The sequence below is a fragment of the Strongylocentrotus purpuratus genome, unplaced genomic scaffold (genome assembly GCF_000002235.5).
Source record: "Strongylocentrotus purpuratus isolate Spur 01 unplaced genomic scaffold, Spur_5.0 spur5_scaffold_6, whole genome shotgun sequence".
NCBI lineage: Eukaryota > Metazoa > Echinodermata > Echinoidea > Camarodonta > Strongylocentrotidae > Strongylocentrotus > Strongylocentrotus purpuratus.
The window spans coordinates 29,176,743-29,194,823 of record NW_022145612.1 but is presented as its reverse complement, the minus strand read 5'-3'; the positions used below and the strand labels follow the sequence as shown (position 1 = coordinate 29,194,823).

Genomic DNA, 18,081 nt, shown 5'->3' with positions numbered 1-18,081 from the left:
TGATGATTATTTACAATACACTCGTGTCAATGAAGATAAATTAATTGATCGATGCTGTCATATCTACATTAGATTTATCTCCACAGCATTTATTTTTTTTTTAATATTTTATTTTTAAAACATGCATTTGACTCAGTTTGCTTCTCTTGTGTAGAACAAGTATTATGTCATTTCTCTATTAAATTTCTGTCACTTCTTTGATAAGTCTTTGGTTTTTCCATGCTATATTTTGCCATCCTTTGATGAAATTCAGGCAAAAAAAAATAGGTTCCGAATTTCAATCGAAACGAAAGTTGTTGAAAGGCAAAAGTGTCACATTGTGTAGGCGACGACATTTACTCCACGGTCGAAACGATTTCCATTTCTCAGCTTAAACCCTGGACTAGGTATTATACTGTACATCATCCTTTCATCATCGCTGAAACTAAGCTGACTCCTATAGTTGCCACTCAAACGGAAGGATGGGAGAAATGGCTCCATTAATCAAACCTAGATCCTGCGTTGGATTAAGCTTGAAAATAAATACGAGCGGTTTGATTTCAACGAGGGAAGAAGCTTCTTCTTCTTTATTTCTTTTTTAAAGGCACTATTTCCCATTTGCAGCCAACATCAAATTATGTAGAACTTTGCAGGAATTATGCATTTGTCTCGTATGTCCTATCTGTGAAATTTAAACGTTAGCAGTGTCCTAATATTCAAATTATGCAAGGAAACTCGTTTAATTTCTAGACTTCACTGGCAGACACTGTTGAGTAACTGACTGACTTGTTTTTTCCTATGGTAATAACATACATAAAAAGAGCTGTAAAAAGTACATGAGCATTTGTCTACATCATGATCACTCACCCAATTCCTGTAATGGCCAACATTAAATTGATTAAATCTCTGCGCAGCACAAAACGTACGACCATTCGGTACAATGGTCTGAAAATCACTACATGGATTGCAACAGCTAAAGTCGATTCGACAACTAATGGTCGTAATTTTTCCACTTAATGACATTTTCAAGCTCTTTCGTTTTGAGAGAAGTTCTAAATTAGTATTATCTTTGAAATACTGTTGGAAAATAACCTTTTAATTTTTTGGCCTGCAGATGGGAAATACAGTGTAGTCCCTTTAAAATGAGACGGTGCTTGTTTCTTTGATCCACCAATCACTGTCTTAGCAACGATGCTTAATTTTTAGATAAATATAATATGGCCTGACAAAAAGACATTCCTCTTTTGATTGATTGCGAAAAATATGATATAGCCTACCTTAGCCATGTTAGCCCAAGGTGGTCTACGATCAACCAACCATTTGACATGAGCGCAATCTAACCATTCTCAACAAAGCTCCTTTTACAATTATATTCTTGTAAATTTGTAACTTTCTTGCTAATATTTAAAAGGAGATGCGGAGACGGTAAAGCGTAGATGATGGTTATCATCATAATAAGGACTCCTGTACTTCTGAAGTTTGCATTCTGAAGCAGTCAGTATATACTTTTAGAGTTTGGCGTGGGTATTAGCCAACGAAAATATACATGGAATTGTTGAAAGACAGATAGAGAGAGAAAGAGAATCACATTAATTCGAAATGTAAGAACGCAATACTACGAAGAGAAACATTCTAAAATTTATTACACCATCCCGGTAAACGTATAGGAATTATAACTAAATAAATTACTCCTGCTGATGATATGTCCCATTATTTCTTCTTTCCCTCGTCCTGATACAAATACAAATTGAAGTAAACATGTCAATGATAAAAAGTGCACCTCAGAAAAATATTTAGGCTAATATACACACATGTAAATTAAATGTACAGAGAGAAAATGAAAGTATGAATACATAGAGGTAGAGATCTGAAAAGAAAATATCCTAGATTATCGTAAAGGTCAGGAGGTTTTTCAACTGTAATATGAAGACGGCTAGATTAATATTGTTCCGCTTAGATATTACTGGCTCCGGCGAATCATTGTCCTTTCTTTTATCACCGTAACCTCTTAGTAGATCTGGTTTATATCATGCTTTATCGTCTCGGTTTACATGTTCAATTGTCGTAATGGAAAAAGGGTTGAAATATGTTGACGCGTGCATGCAGGTCACTTCAGAAATGAAAGACTAGAAAGTAATATGGCGACTTATTCTTATCAACAGTGTTTCATGCACTGCAACGAATGGCGACTTCCCACGACAAAGTCACGGCAGCTGTGCAGATGGCGTGTCAACTTTCATCAGTAATCCTCCTGAATTTCGAACTTCCCTGTAGCATACTGCCCTGTCAAACTGATGCGCTTAAAACAGCATTATCTACCAGGCTTAGTCGGATAAAAATCTAATTCTCCTTTATTTTGATGTAATCAACATGAAAATGTAGTGAGCCTACACAAATAGATGCGGATCAGACATTCATCTACTCTCTCCCTTTTTTCTCTCCCTTTCTCTAGCTTAGAGCTTTCTATAATATGTCCTTATTCCTTTATCATCCTTTTTTACGCCTCTACTTCTCTCTGTTTCTCTTTTCTTATCGGCTTCTTAAAGGTTTCCCTTATTATTTTCTCCTTTTACCGCCCCTCTCTCTGTCCCTTCCCACCCTCTCACTCACCCTCTCTCTCTCTCTCTCTCTCTCTTTCTCTCTTTCTCTCTCCCTTTCCTTATCTTTCGATCTCTCGCAAACTACTCATCTTACATATACATCTTAAATAACCTAGACAAAATTTACAGCAAAAACAAAAAATATCAATTTGATTGGCGGGAGGTATCAGAGTGTTCAACTGTAGGGAGTTCGATTACATGTTTATTGCATATTTCACGATGGAGGATAACATTTCACCTCAATAAATTATTGATTAAACGATAACAAAAAGTTACGATTCTAAAGATAACTGTGTGCATAAAGTTCGCATTTGCACTTTTGAATGAATGCTAGATAGAAGCAGAAACGAGAGGAATTGGTCAGTGAAAATGAATAGATTCCGATTAAAAATAAGAAATTATGAAATTTTAAAGCTGCGATCAATCAAACACGAATTGGCATCACTGAGACGTACAGTATCTTGCAAAGTTCACTCCAATTTTCTCTTTAATAAAATCAACAAATAAATCATAACATTTCATTTTCTTCATTCAGGGGTTGTATAAAACATATTTGCAATAATTACATGTCAGGTGTATGTATGTTTGGAAAAAGAATTGAGGACAAATAAACATTTCTGTTCTTTTTAGAACAAATGGGAGGGGATCTTAATAAAGTTGCCATTTTGTGTTTGATTGATCACATGTTAAAAAAATCGTACATTTTCTATTTTTTTATCGGAATTTTCTCAAACTTTCACTGATCCGTTCCTTTCATTTTTCTGATTATATATAAACCAACTGGATATCGGAGTGGAATTCCTCTTCGAGTTGGGATCATATTACATCGAGTAATATAGCATTTATTTAAGATTGCAAATGTATAATTCATGCACAGAGTTATATCTGTAAAAAAGTACAATTTTTTGTCGTTAAATAAATAAAATAAAGTGAATTTTTATCCTCTGTACGGTGAATTGTAAAACATGTAATCGAACTCCCTATATACAATTTAGCACTCTGAGACCTCCCGCCAATCAAACAGATATTTTCCGTTTTTGTACCAAATCGACTTAATATCAGGGTCGACTTCCCCTTTAAATGGCAGAATGGTCTTTTTTGCCCCCACAAGGCGATGGATGATAAGTGATCGTGTACCATTCCTTGCCTTGTGGGTTTGTTGAGACAGGTTTGATTAGTTTACTCATTCGCTACTGACCACGGGGTACAACAATCGGTTAGTTTTTGGATGGGGAAATCTAAATCTGAGTCATATATAGGGATACATTGTGAATCGTTTGTTAGTTTGTTGTGATACGAATCTATCAAACGGTGATATCAATCAAAATACAAGATTTTCCATGCAATCTCTAATATGTTTGCGATGTCTCCTAAGTCGTATTATTATTATTATTATTTAAAATTGATTTGGCTACTGATTAGAGATGATAATTCGAAGATTATTAATCCTTGAAGTTTGGTAAGAGCGTTTGTTTCGTCTAAAATAAGCGCAATGTTCATTTCACGTTTCTTGTTGATGCTTATTACATATTTAGATTAAACGTAATTTTCATTTCATTTGTTTTGTAAAGCGCTTTAATAGAAACTGTATATGTATACTAGCGCTGTTTAAATCTTAAATATTATTTATTATTATTAGAACGGCTGTAAAATATAGTTTCCATTCTTCAATGAGCTGAAGTACTTACAGCGCTATGCGATCTTAATACTCTACAGATTACTTTCACTTCATTAAGTAGTGAAAACATAGATACCAATACATGTTTTGACCGTGTTTTGGGGAACCAATTTTTCATTTTTCTAAGTTTTTTTTTTTTTTTAATTCACAGCTTGTAATGTGATAGCCCCAGAGCCAACTGGTGCCCACACCCTACGTAACTTCGGCTACGAGAGAAACTGCTCTTTCTCTATCATCTACCCGACGGATGTCACCATCATGGAGATGTCTATTGGAAGCGAGGAGAACGATGGCACCAGACTGAGGGTAAGAAGTCTTGTAGAATGGGGCATCAGAGCTCTGTTTCATGAAACTTGATATTAATAACAAGTTACAAGTTACTGTTATAAGCTACTGAAATCACGGCATCTGATTGGCTGAGAGCAAATTTGTCATAGAAATTTAGCATTTGTTATAGATAACAAGTTTTATGAAACGTGCCACTGAAGTGTTGTCTGTTGAAGATGAGGGTTGTGAGCTGCCTCTAGGAAGGAGGCCAGAAGACTGATGGCACTAGACCTGAGGGTTGTGGAATGATCAGTATTGTGTTGTCCGTTGATGGTGAGAGATTAAGATGACTGTTGGAAACCGGAAGTAAGATGGTACCTCATAACGGTAAGAAGCCTTGCAGAACGGTCAGTCGTGTGCCGTCAGTGGATAATGAGAGGTGTCAATAAGAAGCGATGGACAACCCTGTGTTGTCTGTTAAAGGTGAGAGATATGAAACGTCGGTTGGATGATGTAAGACTTAGGGCGTGTTCATGCTTCACTTTTTCTGGCCAGAATCAGGCATCTGTTACGCGTTTAGTTTAAAACACGGTTGCGTTCATGCTTACTTTTGTAGAATCACCGAAAAACGGCGATCACGATCGCCGATCGTAAACTCACAAAAAGATGCGTTTACAATTTGTAAACGCGTTTAAATGGGGTCAACGCACTGACCTCTAGTGGGTCTACGTAGCATGCACAGTGAAGGTTTGCGAATCCAGCTGGAAGACCAATTAAGGCCACACACGGAGAATTGCCTCGATGAGCCAGAGAAGTAAGCATGAACAGTACGCCGTGGAACTGCGATCACGATGAGCGTTTACGATGAGCGTTTCAGATCGCTCATTCTACCTTCAAAATCAAGCATGAACGCGCCCTAGAACGCTTGCAGAATGGTCAGTATTGTGTCATCTGTTGATGGTGCCTGAATAGTGAAAGAGCTAGGTGTTGGTAGCAGATCGGGAGAACGTTGATACTAAACCGAGGGTTGTAAAGAACATTTTGCAGATTGGTCAATTTATATTTTTGATGGTGGGGAAATGTGAGTAGTTTCAGAGAAGAAACTTAATCCATCCACTGATTCCACTCGGATGAAAATTTCCTGCAAATTTTTTGGAATATTTTTTATTCTCAACTTTCTAACTTAGCTGTTTTTCTGGGACGTACTCTTATTCGAGTGAATTAACGTAATTCCAAGATATAAACATACATTCCTTCGTTTCAAAAGGTTAAAGGGATAGTTGAGTTCTGTTTTCAGACCGCAAATGCCTTCAGAGTGCATGGTTATTGCTCTTATTCTTATTTATGACATTTCTAGTGCCCTTTTAGAACCTAAAATTGCTATGAATGTGATTTTAGACCCCAAAATGTGTGAAATTTAGCCAATAAGATCATACCAATTCAGCTGAAGAATTGGAGACCGATCACATTGCTGAATAGTGATTATAAAATCATTGCAACAGTGCTTGCGAAACGTGTTCAAAAAGTAATTGGTAAAATTATTCATGAAAACCAGTCGGGTTTCATAAGAGGTCGTCTAGCCGCTTGCAATGTAAGACTTACTAAAGATTTTATCGAATACATGACGAGGAACGGTAAAAATGGTGCTCTTATGATGGTAGATTTTTCTAAAGCCTTTGATGTAATTGATGTAACTTTTATCAAAAAATGTCTGAGTAAATTTAATTTTGGGCCTGTTTTCCAGAAGTGGGTGACAATTTTATACACAAATATTGCAAGTTCTGTAATTGTAAATAGTTGGTTATCTGAAACGTTTAATGTTCTGAGAGGAATACGCCAAGGGTGTCCCCTCTTGGCCTTGTTGTTTGTAATGGCCGCAGAGTTAATGGCAAATAAACGATGGTCGTTATCTTGTTTTGGCTTACATTGGACAGATGAGCCAGTAAAATACTTAGGACATCATATCGCACCTGATCTGCAGTGTGCTTTAAAGATAGATTGGCAAAATAAATGAGAAAAAATGCAAAAACTGCTAGATAACTGGAGAAAAAGAAACCTGACTTTGTTTGGAAGACTGACTATTCTTAAATCACTTGCAATTAGTCAAGTTATACATTTAATGATTGTTGATACAATACCGTCTACTTTTTTGATAAAACTTAATAGCCTGATATTTAAATTTCTTTGGAAAAGTAAAATTGAAAAGGTAAAACGATGTATTGTTACTGAGGATTATTGTGAAGGAGGAATACGAATGATCGATGTTAAAAGGCAAATGTTTAGTTTTAGGCTGAAGTGGCTTGGGATGTTTTTAGATAATACAAAAGGAAATTGGAAAGACATGTGTAAGCATTGGTTTGACTGTTTGGGAGGGCTGCATCTACTGCTAAATTGCAATTATACTGATTATACTTTAAATCTCTTAAAACTAAGAAATGTCCCACATTTTTACATAGAAATCTTACATGCATGGTACTTCATAAAAAAATACACATCAGCTGAATGTCAGACACAGAAACATGTCGACCAAAATATTTTATGGTATAATCAAGATATTGTTTTTGAAAAGAAAATGTTATTTTATGAAGACTGGTATAAAAGTGGTATTATATACTTAAATGATATCTTTAAAAATTGTAATTTTGTTTCAGTAAATGAATTATTTATCCGCCTTAAAACTAGAAGAAGTAAACAATTTTTGATTTTTGACTATACAAAGCTACAAAAATCAATTCCAAAAATTTGGTAAAATGATAAGCATAGGGCACCTTTGGGTTTCAAAGACCATAATTTATCTATCCCCCACTTTGTATTTGGAAAATCAGTTAAGCCTGTTAGTCTTTTGAGTAGTAAACAGTGGTATAATATGATAAGTTTTGAACAAATTAAAATATAAATGTTGTTTGTATTGGGAAGATGTCTTGCAGAAGGGCGTTAAATGGTCCTCTATTTTTAATAGGAATTTGATAGGGATTAAAGAATTTCGTCTACGTGAATTTAATTTCAAGCTTTTATATAATATGCTACCAATTTGTAAAAATCTGTTCAAGTGGGTTCTTTCATACGATGACCTTTGTTTAAAATGCAAAAAGACTGAAGATGTGCTTCATGCCTTCATTTCATGTAAGGCAAATGAAACCTTCTTTGAATATTTAAAGGACTTAGCTTTACGTGCTTTCAATCTTTAAAAATAGAGATAGATATTGTTTTATTACTCAAAATGAATTCGCAAACCGAAATCGATTTGATAATGACGATTGCTTTTTGGTCGATTTATAAAATGATTATTTTTCGTAATAAGTATGGGTATGATAATAGGGATTTGAGTTTGCTTTATTTATTTAAGAGAGAAATGACTAACAGAATAGAAATAAACGAACATTTGAAAGTACAAAATATGAAATTTCCTGCAAACTTGCTTAGTTATATTTGAATAAATAATGTGTGTATTATTGATTTGCTAAATTGTAAGCAAAATTATGTTATTGTTTTGAATATTGAATAAACACCTCTAAGAGGCAAAGAGAAAAAACTACTACTACTACTACTACTACTACTACTACTACCACCACTACCACTACCACTACTACTACTACTACTACTACTACTACTACAAATACTACTAACTATCATTTTTATAACTGAATGTCTTACTATGTGTCGTGTGTTAGTGCCACGATGGACTGGACTACGTGGAATTGATGGAAGGGAACTCCCTGAACATGGATACCATGAGGAGTGAGACAAGCTTGTGTGGTCAGGTGGGAAACATAGTCAGGCAACACGGCGACGGTAATCCGCTCAATCCTAACAACCAGATCGTGCCCGGATCACCACTGTGTGACGCAAGTGAGGATATTAAATCATTTTTGTTATCATAAAGATCAGGGGAGTTTTTCACAAAGACTAAGATCGACTTTAAATTGGACTTAACTATGACAGGCCGTTCATGCCACTGTTTGCTCTCATCATTTAATGGCATTGGTCTCTCAAGGGAATGACAAAATGTTATCTAAAGATCAAACTGGAGAGAGCAAACAGTGGCATGAACGACCTGCCATACCATAGTTAAGTCCAACTAAAAGTCGATCTTGGTTTTTGTGAAACACCCCCCCCCCCCCCTCCCCCTGATTGATCATATTTGACGTGATGTCACATGATGTCTAGGGGATGTCTAAGAAGGCTAGGCCTGGAGGGAACATAGATCAAACTGCAAGATATGATATTGATTTTTGTTTTTTTATGCCTGGCAGAATGGCGCGAAAGGATATGCATTCAACGGAGTCACATTTATATGTAAAGGATGCATAGTTTTAATCGTTGTATGACTGAAACTTCCAAACACATTTAAGTCTGTGTAAAACTCGTCAAAATTATTATATTATTTCTTCAAAAAAATCAAAATCGAATGGTTTAAAAATGTTCGAACACTTCTACCCGACACCACACGATTTCCTGGCTGTTTTTTCTTTATTTCAAATTATGTGGCAAGATTAATGGCAACCGTTCCTAATTTTATGCATTTATATACTTTCGCCTAATTTTTGCAATGTTTTAATATGGTTTGCAACTCCTATACAGGTACACCCTGCAGTAAAATAACATTTATTTATTTATTTATTTATTTATTTATTTCATATTTCATTATCTCTCAGGATCTGTCAGCATGCCTCTGATGTGTCATAACTCCGTAGTACGTCTGGTTTCGAGTAATCAATATGAAAACCACGTCAGCTTTCGATTCAACCAGATGCCCATCACCAGGAGCGCGTGCCCTGAAGAAGAAGTTGTTTAAGCTATCGTCTTTTTGACAAAGTAAGCCTTACTTAAAAAACTTGGCCCTCTCGCCTAAAAGTTGCCTTTTTACTGATGATATTTTATTTCTTTCTTCTTTTTTTATTTTAAGATTTTCAATGCAACTCAAACATTTAATTGCAAGTGAAAATCAAAGACGCGATTCATTTCTAATTTTTTGGTTGAAGAATAAGTTGCGTTCCATATTCGTCAGGTGTCTTTAAACGCAACACTTTATACAAGAGATTCACTTCTGAAGACATGAAAACACGAGGACAGCAAATGTGCAGTCCCAGATGTAGGGATATATTATGCTAGATTTTCTGAAGAGATAAATGTAAGATTCAATATCATCTCTCATCCGGGTCAGCATTACAATTGCAATTTCTTTCCCAATTAAGGCTTTTTTTTTTATTCGTCGCATTATTGGGCATTTTCTCATCATTGTTTACCCGTTATAAAATTCATATAAAATACTGTATCAAAAGATATTTTGTAGTTTTTGTATCGCCTGCGTAGCAAAAAGCGAGACATAGGCGCCGCTTTTCCGGTGACGGCGACGGCGACGGCGGCGTCAACATCAAAAACTTAACCTAAGGTTAAGTTTTTGAATTTTTGATATAATTTTTAAATTATAGGTTTTAGTCAATAAAAATTTGACTATAGGGTAATAAAGTATCCCCAATCATGTGAGTAGAATTTCAGATCACAAAGTCAAGGTTAAAGGTCATTTCAGGTCAACAGACCTGGACTATGTTGTAGCATCATCATCGAAAACTTATTCTAAGGTTAAGTTTTTGAATTTTTGATATAATTTTGAAAGTATAAGTTCTTAGTCAATGAAACTTGGACTATAGAGTTATCAAGTCTCCCCTATCATGTGAGTAGAATTTTAGGTCACTAAGTTAAGGTCAAAGGTCATTTAAGGTCAACAAACTTAGACTTTGTTGTGGCATCAACATCAAGATTTTCAAAATGCTTCTTTTTCTTTATTTTTCAACCGATTTTGATTCTGATTGTTTCATATGATAGGGCTAGGAGGGGGATTTAAAATTTCTACACAGAATCTTGAAATTCATTATCTGTGCTAATTTATGCAAATTTATTCGAAATCACAAAAAAGGCTTCTTCTCCTTCATTTTTTGACCGATTTTGATTTGGTTTGCCTTATCTGGTAGAGCTAAATTTGGAACACTAAACTACTACATAGAATTGTGAGATTTTGCTCCATTGATTATTTATGGTACTTTATGCAAATGAAATGAAATTATGTCCCTTCCAGGGCATCAAATTTTTATTTTTTGACCAGTTCAAAAGTGTACCACATAAAATTTACGATACTTGTTGTTGCGAGATGCGGATGAGCGCTACGTCATTGACGATCTGGTTTATCATATTGAATTGCGTTATGCAGGCGATACCGCAGAGAGCGTTTCCCTTGTTAAGTTTATTTAACAGTTTCAATCAAACATGGTCGTAGCAATTGAGTATATAGATGTGAAATAGATTGCTGAATTCTTTTTTCTCGCAATTTGACACATGTTTTAAATGGATGCAGGGAAACAGAGTCAATTAATTCTGATTTCAGGTCAGTTTAATTGCAAGATACAGTTTTTGCGAGAAAATATTCGGAGCGAGACGACACAACCAATTGAAATTCAATTGATAATGATAATATTCTGTAACACAACCACGTCAGTGTCCCATTTTCCATTACAAGTTTGTATTTTTTAAATGAATTGTCTTACATCATGTTTACTTGCAATATTGACGGAATATGTGCATTTAGAAATAAACCAAATTAAAAAATGAATAGTAAATAAGATCAGATGAAACTCGAGTAGGGTTTGTTCGGACGATGGGACAGGATAGTAAATGAAACATGATTCTCTGGTTCTGCTGATGAAATTATAATTACAACCGAAATTGGAAATTAAATGTAATTAGAAAGAGGGGGTTCTTTTGTGCCGAATTCCTTTCGACACCTTCAGCCTGAAGTGTCTTGAATGCCCTGTGGCCCGGTTCATATTATCAATCCCTAATATTTCTGTTTGGTATACTGTCGCCTGTAGCGTTAACCTAGATTGTACACAAAAATATTCCATTCATTCGAGAACAAATTCAAGGGATATTGTTCAATACAGTTCTCCTATTTCTTGTTTTCATCCAACTCGGGGCTTGTGTTTTAAGATCCGAGGTATGTTAAAAGAAAGAGCAAATAGAATAAAATTCATGATCATGTTTTGTCAGTTGACCATAACAATACTCTTGCTCCTATGCACGTAACGTTTTTGTCATTTTCTTCAAATTGTATGATATACATAATAATATAAATATCTATACGTTTCTCTTTCTTTTTGCTTCTTTATCTCCCTTCTCTGTTTGTCTTTTATCTCTCTCTCTCTCTCTCTCTCTATCTATCTCTATCTATCTCTGTCTTTTCCCCTATTTACCTCTTTCTCCCAAGCCTCTGTTTTTCATTCTTCATTCTCTCTTTCTCTCTCTCTCTCTCTCTCTCTTTCTCTGTCCATCCCCCTATATTTCTCTGAGTCTCTCTTTTTCCTTTCTCTGTATGTATCTCTGCCTGTCTTTCTATTTCTGCCTCTATCTCTCTCTCTCTCTCTCTCTCTGCCTCTCTCTCTCTCTCTTTTTCTCTTTTTTTTTTTCTCTCTCTCTCTCTCTCTCTCTCTCTCTTTTCCTCTCTCTCTCTCTCTCTCTCTCTCTACAGCCCACCAGCGATCCCGAAAGTGTGCAGTCGTGTACGGGTCTTTTGATTCACAGACGTGAGATTTTACCTCAAAGTTTTAAAGTCAAACGGACCGAAAAATATAGTCAATTTAACAAACCTCCCATATAAAAGAATATTCTGAGATACAGGCGTATATTTTTGCTTACTTAACTCACAAATACTGTCATCTCAAGGCCATTGAATTTCTATTTTATTGTAAGTATATTAAGACTTGTTAAATTGTGTTGAGGTTATAGCGATTGTTTTAAGGTCTTAGCGACTTTGAATTTCCCAAACCATTCACACGGCCTTCTTCTGTATGATTAAAAAAAAAACGAGAAATTAAAACTATGTGATATCGACTTCTTCATAAATATATGTGTAATACATTGCTGTTAAAATAGCCAAGGGTATATGGTGTATTTGACATTGGAAATTTAATTCATAAATGAAATGACAGCATTGTTTGAAACAGTTTCATCAATCAATATTTATTCACGATGTACATAATTAGCTGTTCATAATTATGTTGCCACGATAAACCCTTCGAGGTAAAGATTAGAGACAAAGGTCATTAATGTGATTCCGATATGAAAGTATTAATATCCAAAAATATGATCAAATTGAAAGCATGAGATAGTTTGCATATATGATATACTTGGATATTTCTTAAAGATTTCAATAAAATCAACTTCCCAAATGTTAGCTGTAATCGCGTTATTTGCTTGACGTAGCACTGCGTCAACGACTGGTTAGGTCTCTGACGCGCCATGTTAGAATGGTGTCGTATAAGAATAATCGCAACATGAATAGCGCAAACATTGTAATTAATGGCTAGCGTATGGGCTATGGGCAGGCTCAGGTGGTTAAGATAATAATGCTTTGAAATAACACATTATAAGCAACATGCATATCCTTGTTTTTGATCAATATAACATCACGTTTGTACATGTATACAGGTTAAGTCTTTACTTAGCTCCTTCTAGGGGAAATAAACGATATTCATATTGAGTGGAACTTTTATTCCAGCGCACAAAAAGGATAAACGTGATTAAGAGAAAGAGTAAGCCACCAAGTGGGGAAAAATAGAAGTCATATCGAATAAAGTATTGATCATGTTAATTTTGTTTTTCTTGATTTCTGTATTGAATGTAAACAATCTCAAGTAACAATATTCGTGACTCGTGGCTTTTACAGACAACGAACTACCCGCACATAAAATTCCCTATCAGATCTACGTTTCATTGTTAATATCCATACTCAATCAGACCATAGGAATCTATGTATGAATAAATTTCTAGTATTCATTGTGGCAATGTGATTGTATAAATTTGTAAATTATTACATTCAGGCCTAGGGTCTATACTTGTCGGCGTGCAAAGTCGCGATGTTACTGTCTTGTTGCCATGTTGTGATGTATTGCCGTATTAAGTAGCTTGTAGCAACTACTCCGAAAATCTTGATCTAAGGAGACACGAACGAACGAACGAGTAGCATTAAAAATAACTACAGACATTTATATTTACATATAATTTATGGTAAACATTCTCCAGTGTTGCACAAACTAGCAGCCTTTTCACACACAGCTAAAATTCATCGTATCTAGAGATGATTAGAATCACTCAACAGTTTTAAACATGTTTATAGACAAAATTTCCCAGTGTGAACATCGTTTATACGATGTTGGGATAGATACGAAGTCGCGATCCATACGCCCCTAAAAGCAGGCTGCAGATACGAAGTTCGTATCTAGAGAGCTTGACATTTTGTGTGTGAAAGGAAATTCGTGTTTAAACGTTTTTAAACTGGATGGAGCGTGCGCTTTGATTGATATGACATGACCTTCAATGCGCAATGGCACTACTGCGCATTTTACGAGCAGTAGTTAATCACGAAACTATGAACGATCGCAACGAAATTTCTGTGTGAAAGGCTCGTGATTAGTTTAAACACGTTTCAAACACGTTTATACTAATCATGTTTATAGAATTTTAGCTGTGTGTGAAAAGGCTGTAGATCATCACTACACGATAGATAGTAACTTGTGCACTACGTACATGTATTTGTCGTCAGGGGCGGATTTCCCAAAATTTCCCAAATCTCAAATAATCGCTATGCCGCTCGTGTTTGTAATATTCCCTGTGAAATTTATCGGATTCCATTTTTTTTTTTAAACACCTCCTTCTCTCTGTATTTTCATCTGGTCATGTTCTGAAAGATAGCGGTTGAGTCATTTTAAAATTAAATGGGATTGTCACTTAATAGGCCGAAACGATATAGAAGTATTTTCTTAATCGTTGTCTCCTGATCAGGTGGTAGGTATTCAGATAGGTTTAAGTGACCATTCACTTGTAATATTACATTCCACGAAAGGTTAGGATGCATATTTATTCACATATGCTAAAGCTAATTATTGAATTCTACAGGGAATCTTTCGAATATTGTTTGTCATAGTATTATGCATGTAAAATTGCTATATATAATTTATACAATATTTTTAAAATATATATATTTAGTAATTATATAGTAAGACACTTAAGATTCTTGTTCCGTTTTAACTAGAATATAAGAATAATTTAGAAATTAATTTTGTAAGAGGCTAACCGATTTCATAAATTGCTAATGTTGCGCTTAAAAACTGATTGACATGGAAGTGAATCATGTGACATGTGACATTTAAGAATGAGGATGTTATTGGCTCCTTCTTTATTGATTAGCACACACATTGTTCTAAAATATAACATTTTAATATAACTTAATGTGGAATACCATATTTCCCTTTTCTTTTCACGAACATTGTACAGTAAATGCCAACGTGTTTAATGATACATTTATTTTAATTGCAATTCAAATTACAAAATGCACTAAGAAAATGTACCGTATTGTTCAGTTTTTGTTTGTTGTCTTCTTTCTCAAGTGCAGATGTTGAAGAGTATAGAGAGAGGAAGAGAGAAATTGAGAAAGGAGAGTAACCTTCGAGTAACCAAGAAAAAAGATATATATAGAGAGAGAGAGACCGGGAGACACTGAGAGAGAGAGAGAGAGAGAAGAGAGAAAGAGAGAGACGGAGAGAGAGAGAGAGAGAGAGAGAGAGAGAGAGAGAGAGAAATGGGTAGAGAAATTGAAAATACAGGCTGTCGAGTATTCCAAGAAAACATACATCATACATAAAGACATTGAAACAATTGGAGGGACTTAATACAATTGAAACAACATCGAAAAATGTGTACAAATCCCCCCCCCCCCCCTTCTCTCTCTCTCTCTCTCTCTCTCCGTATTGTTCAGTTTGTGTTTGTTGTCTTCATTCTAAAGTGCAGAGTTTGAAGAGTATAGAGAGAGAGAGAGAGAGAGAGAGAGATGGAGAAATGGGATGAGAGAGACATAGAGAGAGAGAGAAAACAAAATAGTTGGAGAAATTATAACATACAGGCTGTCGAGTAACCAGGAAAAAGAGATAGAGAGAGACACACACACATCGAGAGACACAGAGAGGCACAGAGAGGCACATACAGGGAGAGAGCGAGAGAGATGGGTAGAGAAATATATTATACAGGCTGTCGAGTAATTAAGAAAAATCATATATAAAGACAACGAAACAATTGGAGGGACATAATACAATTGAAACATCATAATTATAACGGGAAAATGTGTACAAATCTTTTTTCTCCTTTCTCTCTCCCTCTCTCTCTCTCTCTCTCTCTCTCTCTCTCTTTCTCACACACGCCCACACAATGTGTCGTAAATTAGTCTTGAAAGAGATTAATCGAAGTGAAGAAAGAGTGAGTGAGAGAATGAGGGGGCGGAGGAAGAAAAGAGAAAGGGGGTTGATGGTGGAACAGACATATTTTGGGATGTTTGGGTGAACGTGGAAAAGGCATGCATAGCGGAAAAAATAAGTCTACAACGAAAACACTAACGAAAGAATTAAGAATATCTAAAAAGGAACATACAGTGCGAATAACAAAAATGTGTACCCAACTTTAATTTTGTAGCTCCTAATTAAAAAATTGTAATCAATATGAACTTGAAATTGATTTCAAGACGAAGATTTACTTATTTTCTGTCCAATGATACACTATTCATAATATTTATGGCACTGGTGAATTAGAACCAGGGTCTTTAAAAGTGTTGTCAAAGTCGCCTTGTTCCAAGATTGGAGCCAATATGTGGGTCAGGCCATATACATGTGCTTCTTTGGTCTTAAATCCTTTCAAATGTTACATTGTACCTCGTGCTTCAGTGCTTCATCGTTTGAAATTATACAATGTATCTAGGCTTTCACAGAACCTTGTTTCAATCCACAGGATAACCTTTAACTATCTTAAACAGCCTACTAACTTCTTGTCTCATTATATCTAAGTTCTCTCTGCTCACTTGTCCACTGCGCTATTAAGGAGCATAAGGTGTTTATCCCGAATAGAGAAAGAAAAATCAAAGGTGACTTAACCTAAATACAAGAATGAACACATAGAGGACGGTAAATATCAAAGCAATTGACAGCATATTGTATCACTCAATGAGAATGAAAATCGGCCCTACCGTTACAAAGTCACGTGACCTTTTGTCTTTGCATGTCAGCCAGAAAATCGCTCATTTTCGTGATTTGTGTACAAAACATATGGAAATCTCATTTTTCCGAAAAAGAGATAAAACATCGGTTATTTAGTCATGTTTATAGTTTTGGTGTTTATATTGGGTTTTAAATAGTTGAGTTATAGTTAAAATAAAACAACAAAAACAATAAAATACATAAATAAAAAATAAAAAAATACATAAGAAATTATCAAATCAATAGATAACATAAGGAATAACACCGCTCTTCCAATTTTTTGTGGTAATATTGTTCAAGTTCAAGTTTATTTAAACCAAATCAATCATAAACAATGGTACAAGATATAACAGCAAGGAACACAAGAATGATAGGTTTGGGCCCCAGTGAAGCACAGCTTGTGAACGGGAACACAGCTTCAAAAATGGTCTAAAGAATATATGTAGTGAAAAGTAAAGTATAAATATGAAGAATATATGATTTATGGGTAAAATGTGAATTTTAAGACCTTTTTTGCATAAATTACCATAAATATGCAAATTAGTGAATTTTTCAAAAAAATAATTTACCATAGTATTCTATACACTTCACTTGACATGCGTGCAAATTTTCGCGGCGATCGGCCGTTTCACGGCCGAGATCTTGAGGGGGGCCATAATGCCCCCCCGGCCGTATTGAGACCTCAAATAGCCCGGCCTTATTAGGGTTAAACAATGGACAAGTCAAGATCATAATTATCATAACGAAGAGAATGTCCTAAATTTTGCTTCTAATAAATAAACATTTTCTTCAGTTTGATTTGATATTAACACCTTTTTCAAACTGCCTAATAGTCAATGTCAATAATTGAGCATTCGTTTTTGGAATGAGATAACACATATATAATGGCTTTTGACCCTCATTCATTGCTTCAGCTCAAACTTGGTAGAAGAGGATTTTGACAATACTTTTTGAAAAGCCTGCTGTTCAGTCATCCTTGGCAGCACAATTACGAAGACAGGGTATTAGTCCTTCTTTACGATAAATTATGATTTAAGGTGACATATTATGTTACAACTTTTTGATTAGAAGCTACCAAAGTTTGGTACACTTTGTGTGGATACGCACTGTACAACAGCCTAGCAGTTGATTACCTGAAACAGAAATCCCGTTCTTCTTTCTTTTTCCCCTTTCATTTTTACATTTTTATTTAACGGAACAGGATAATTGAAACATAAAAAAATGAATATAGAAAATAATAAAGACTGAATATGAGAGACAAAATATATGGACACAAAGTATATGCCTTAGTGTAAAATACGCCCCGTTCCCTGTGTAGAGAGGGTAGGATCGGGCCCCGTGTGACCCTTTGTGATAGAGCTAGTGAACCATAGTAGGGGTGTAGGGTTACATGACTTGTGACAACTAGCAGACAACACGATCGATAGTTACCTTGACGACGTTGACAAGGGGGCGGTAGTACCGACGCGTTTTATTGTCAAACACA

The 18,081-nt window shown here is 35.2% G+C and overlaps 1 protein-coding gene across 1 annotated transcript in view; it reads left to right on the top strand.

The window, feature by feature from the left end:
- The window catches only part of LOC100890628 (corticotropin-releasing factor-binding protein), a 32,659-nt gene extending 18,994 nt beyond the window's left edge, over positions 1-13,665 (top strand). The window contains exons 5-8 of the mRNA XM_003725156.3: positions 4,409-4,563; positions 8,196-8,373; positions 9,180-9,339; positions 12,047-13,665. Of these exons, the coding sequence (XP_003725204.2) occupies positions 4,409-4,563; positions 8,196-8,373; positions 9,180-9,319 (473 nt within the window). The 3' untranslated portion in view covers positions 9,320-9,339; positions 12,047-13,665. The remainder of the gene's footprint in view (positions 1-4,408; positions 4,564-8,195; positions 8,374-9,179; positions 9,340-12,046) is intronic.
- The last annotated feature ends 4,416 nt before the right edge of the window (positions 13,666-18,081 follow it).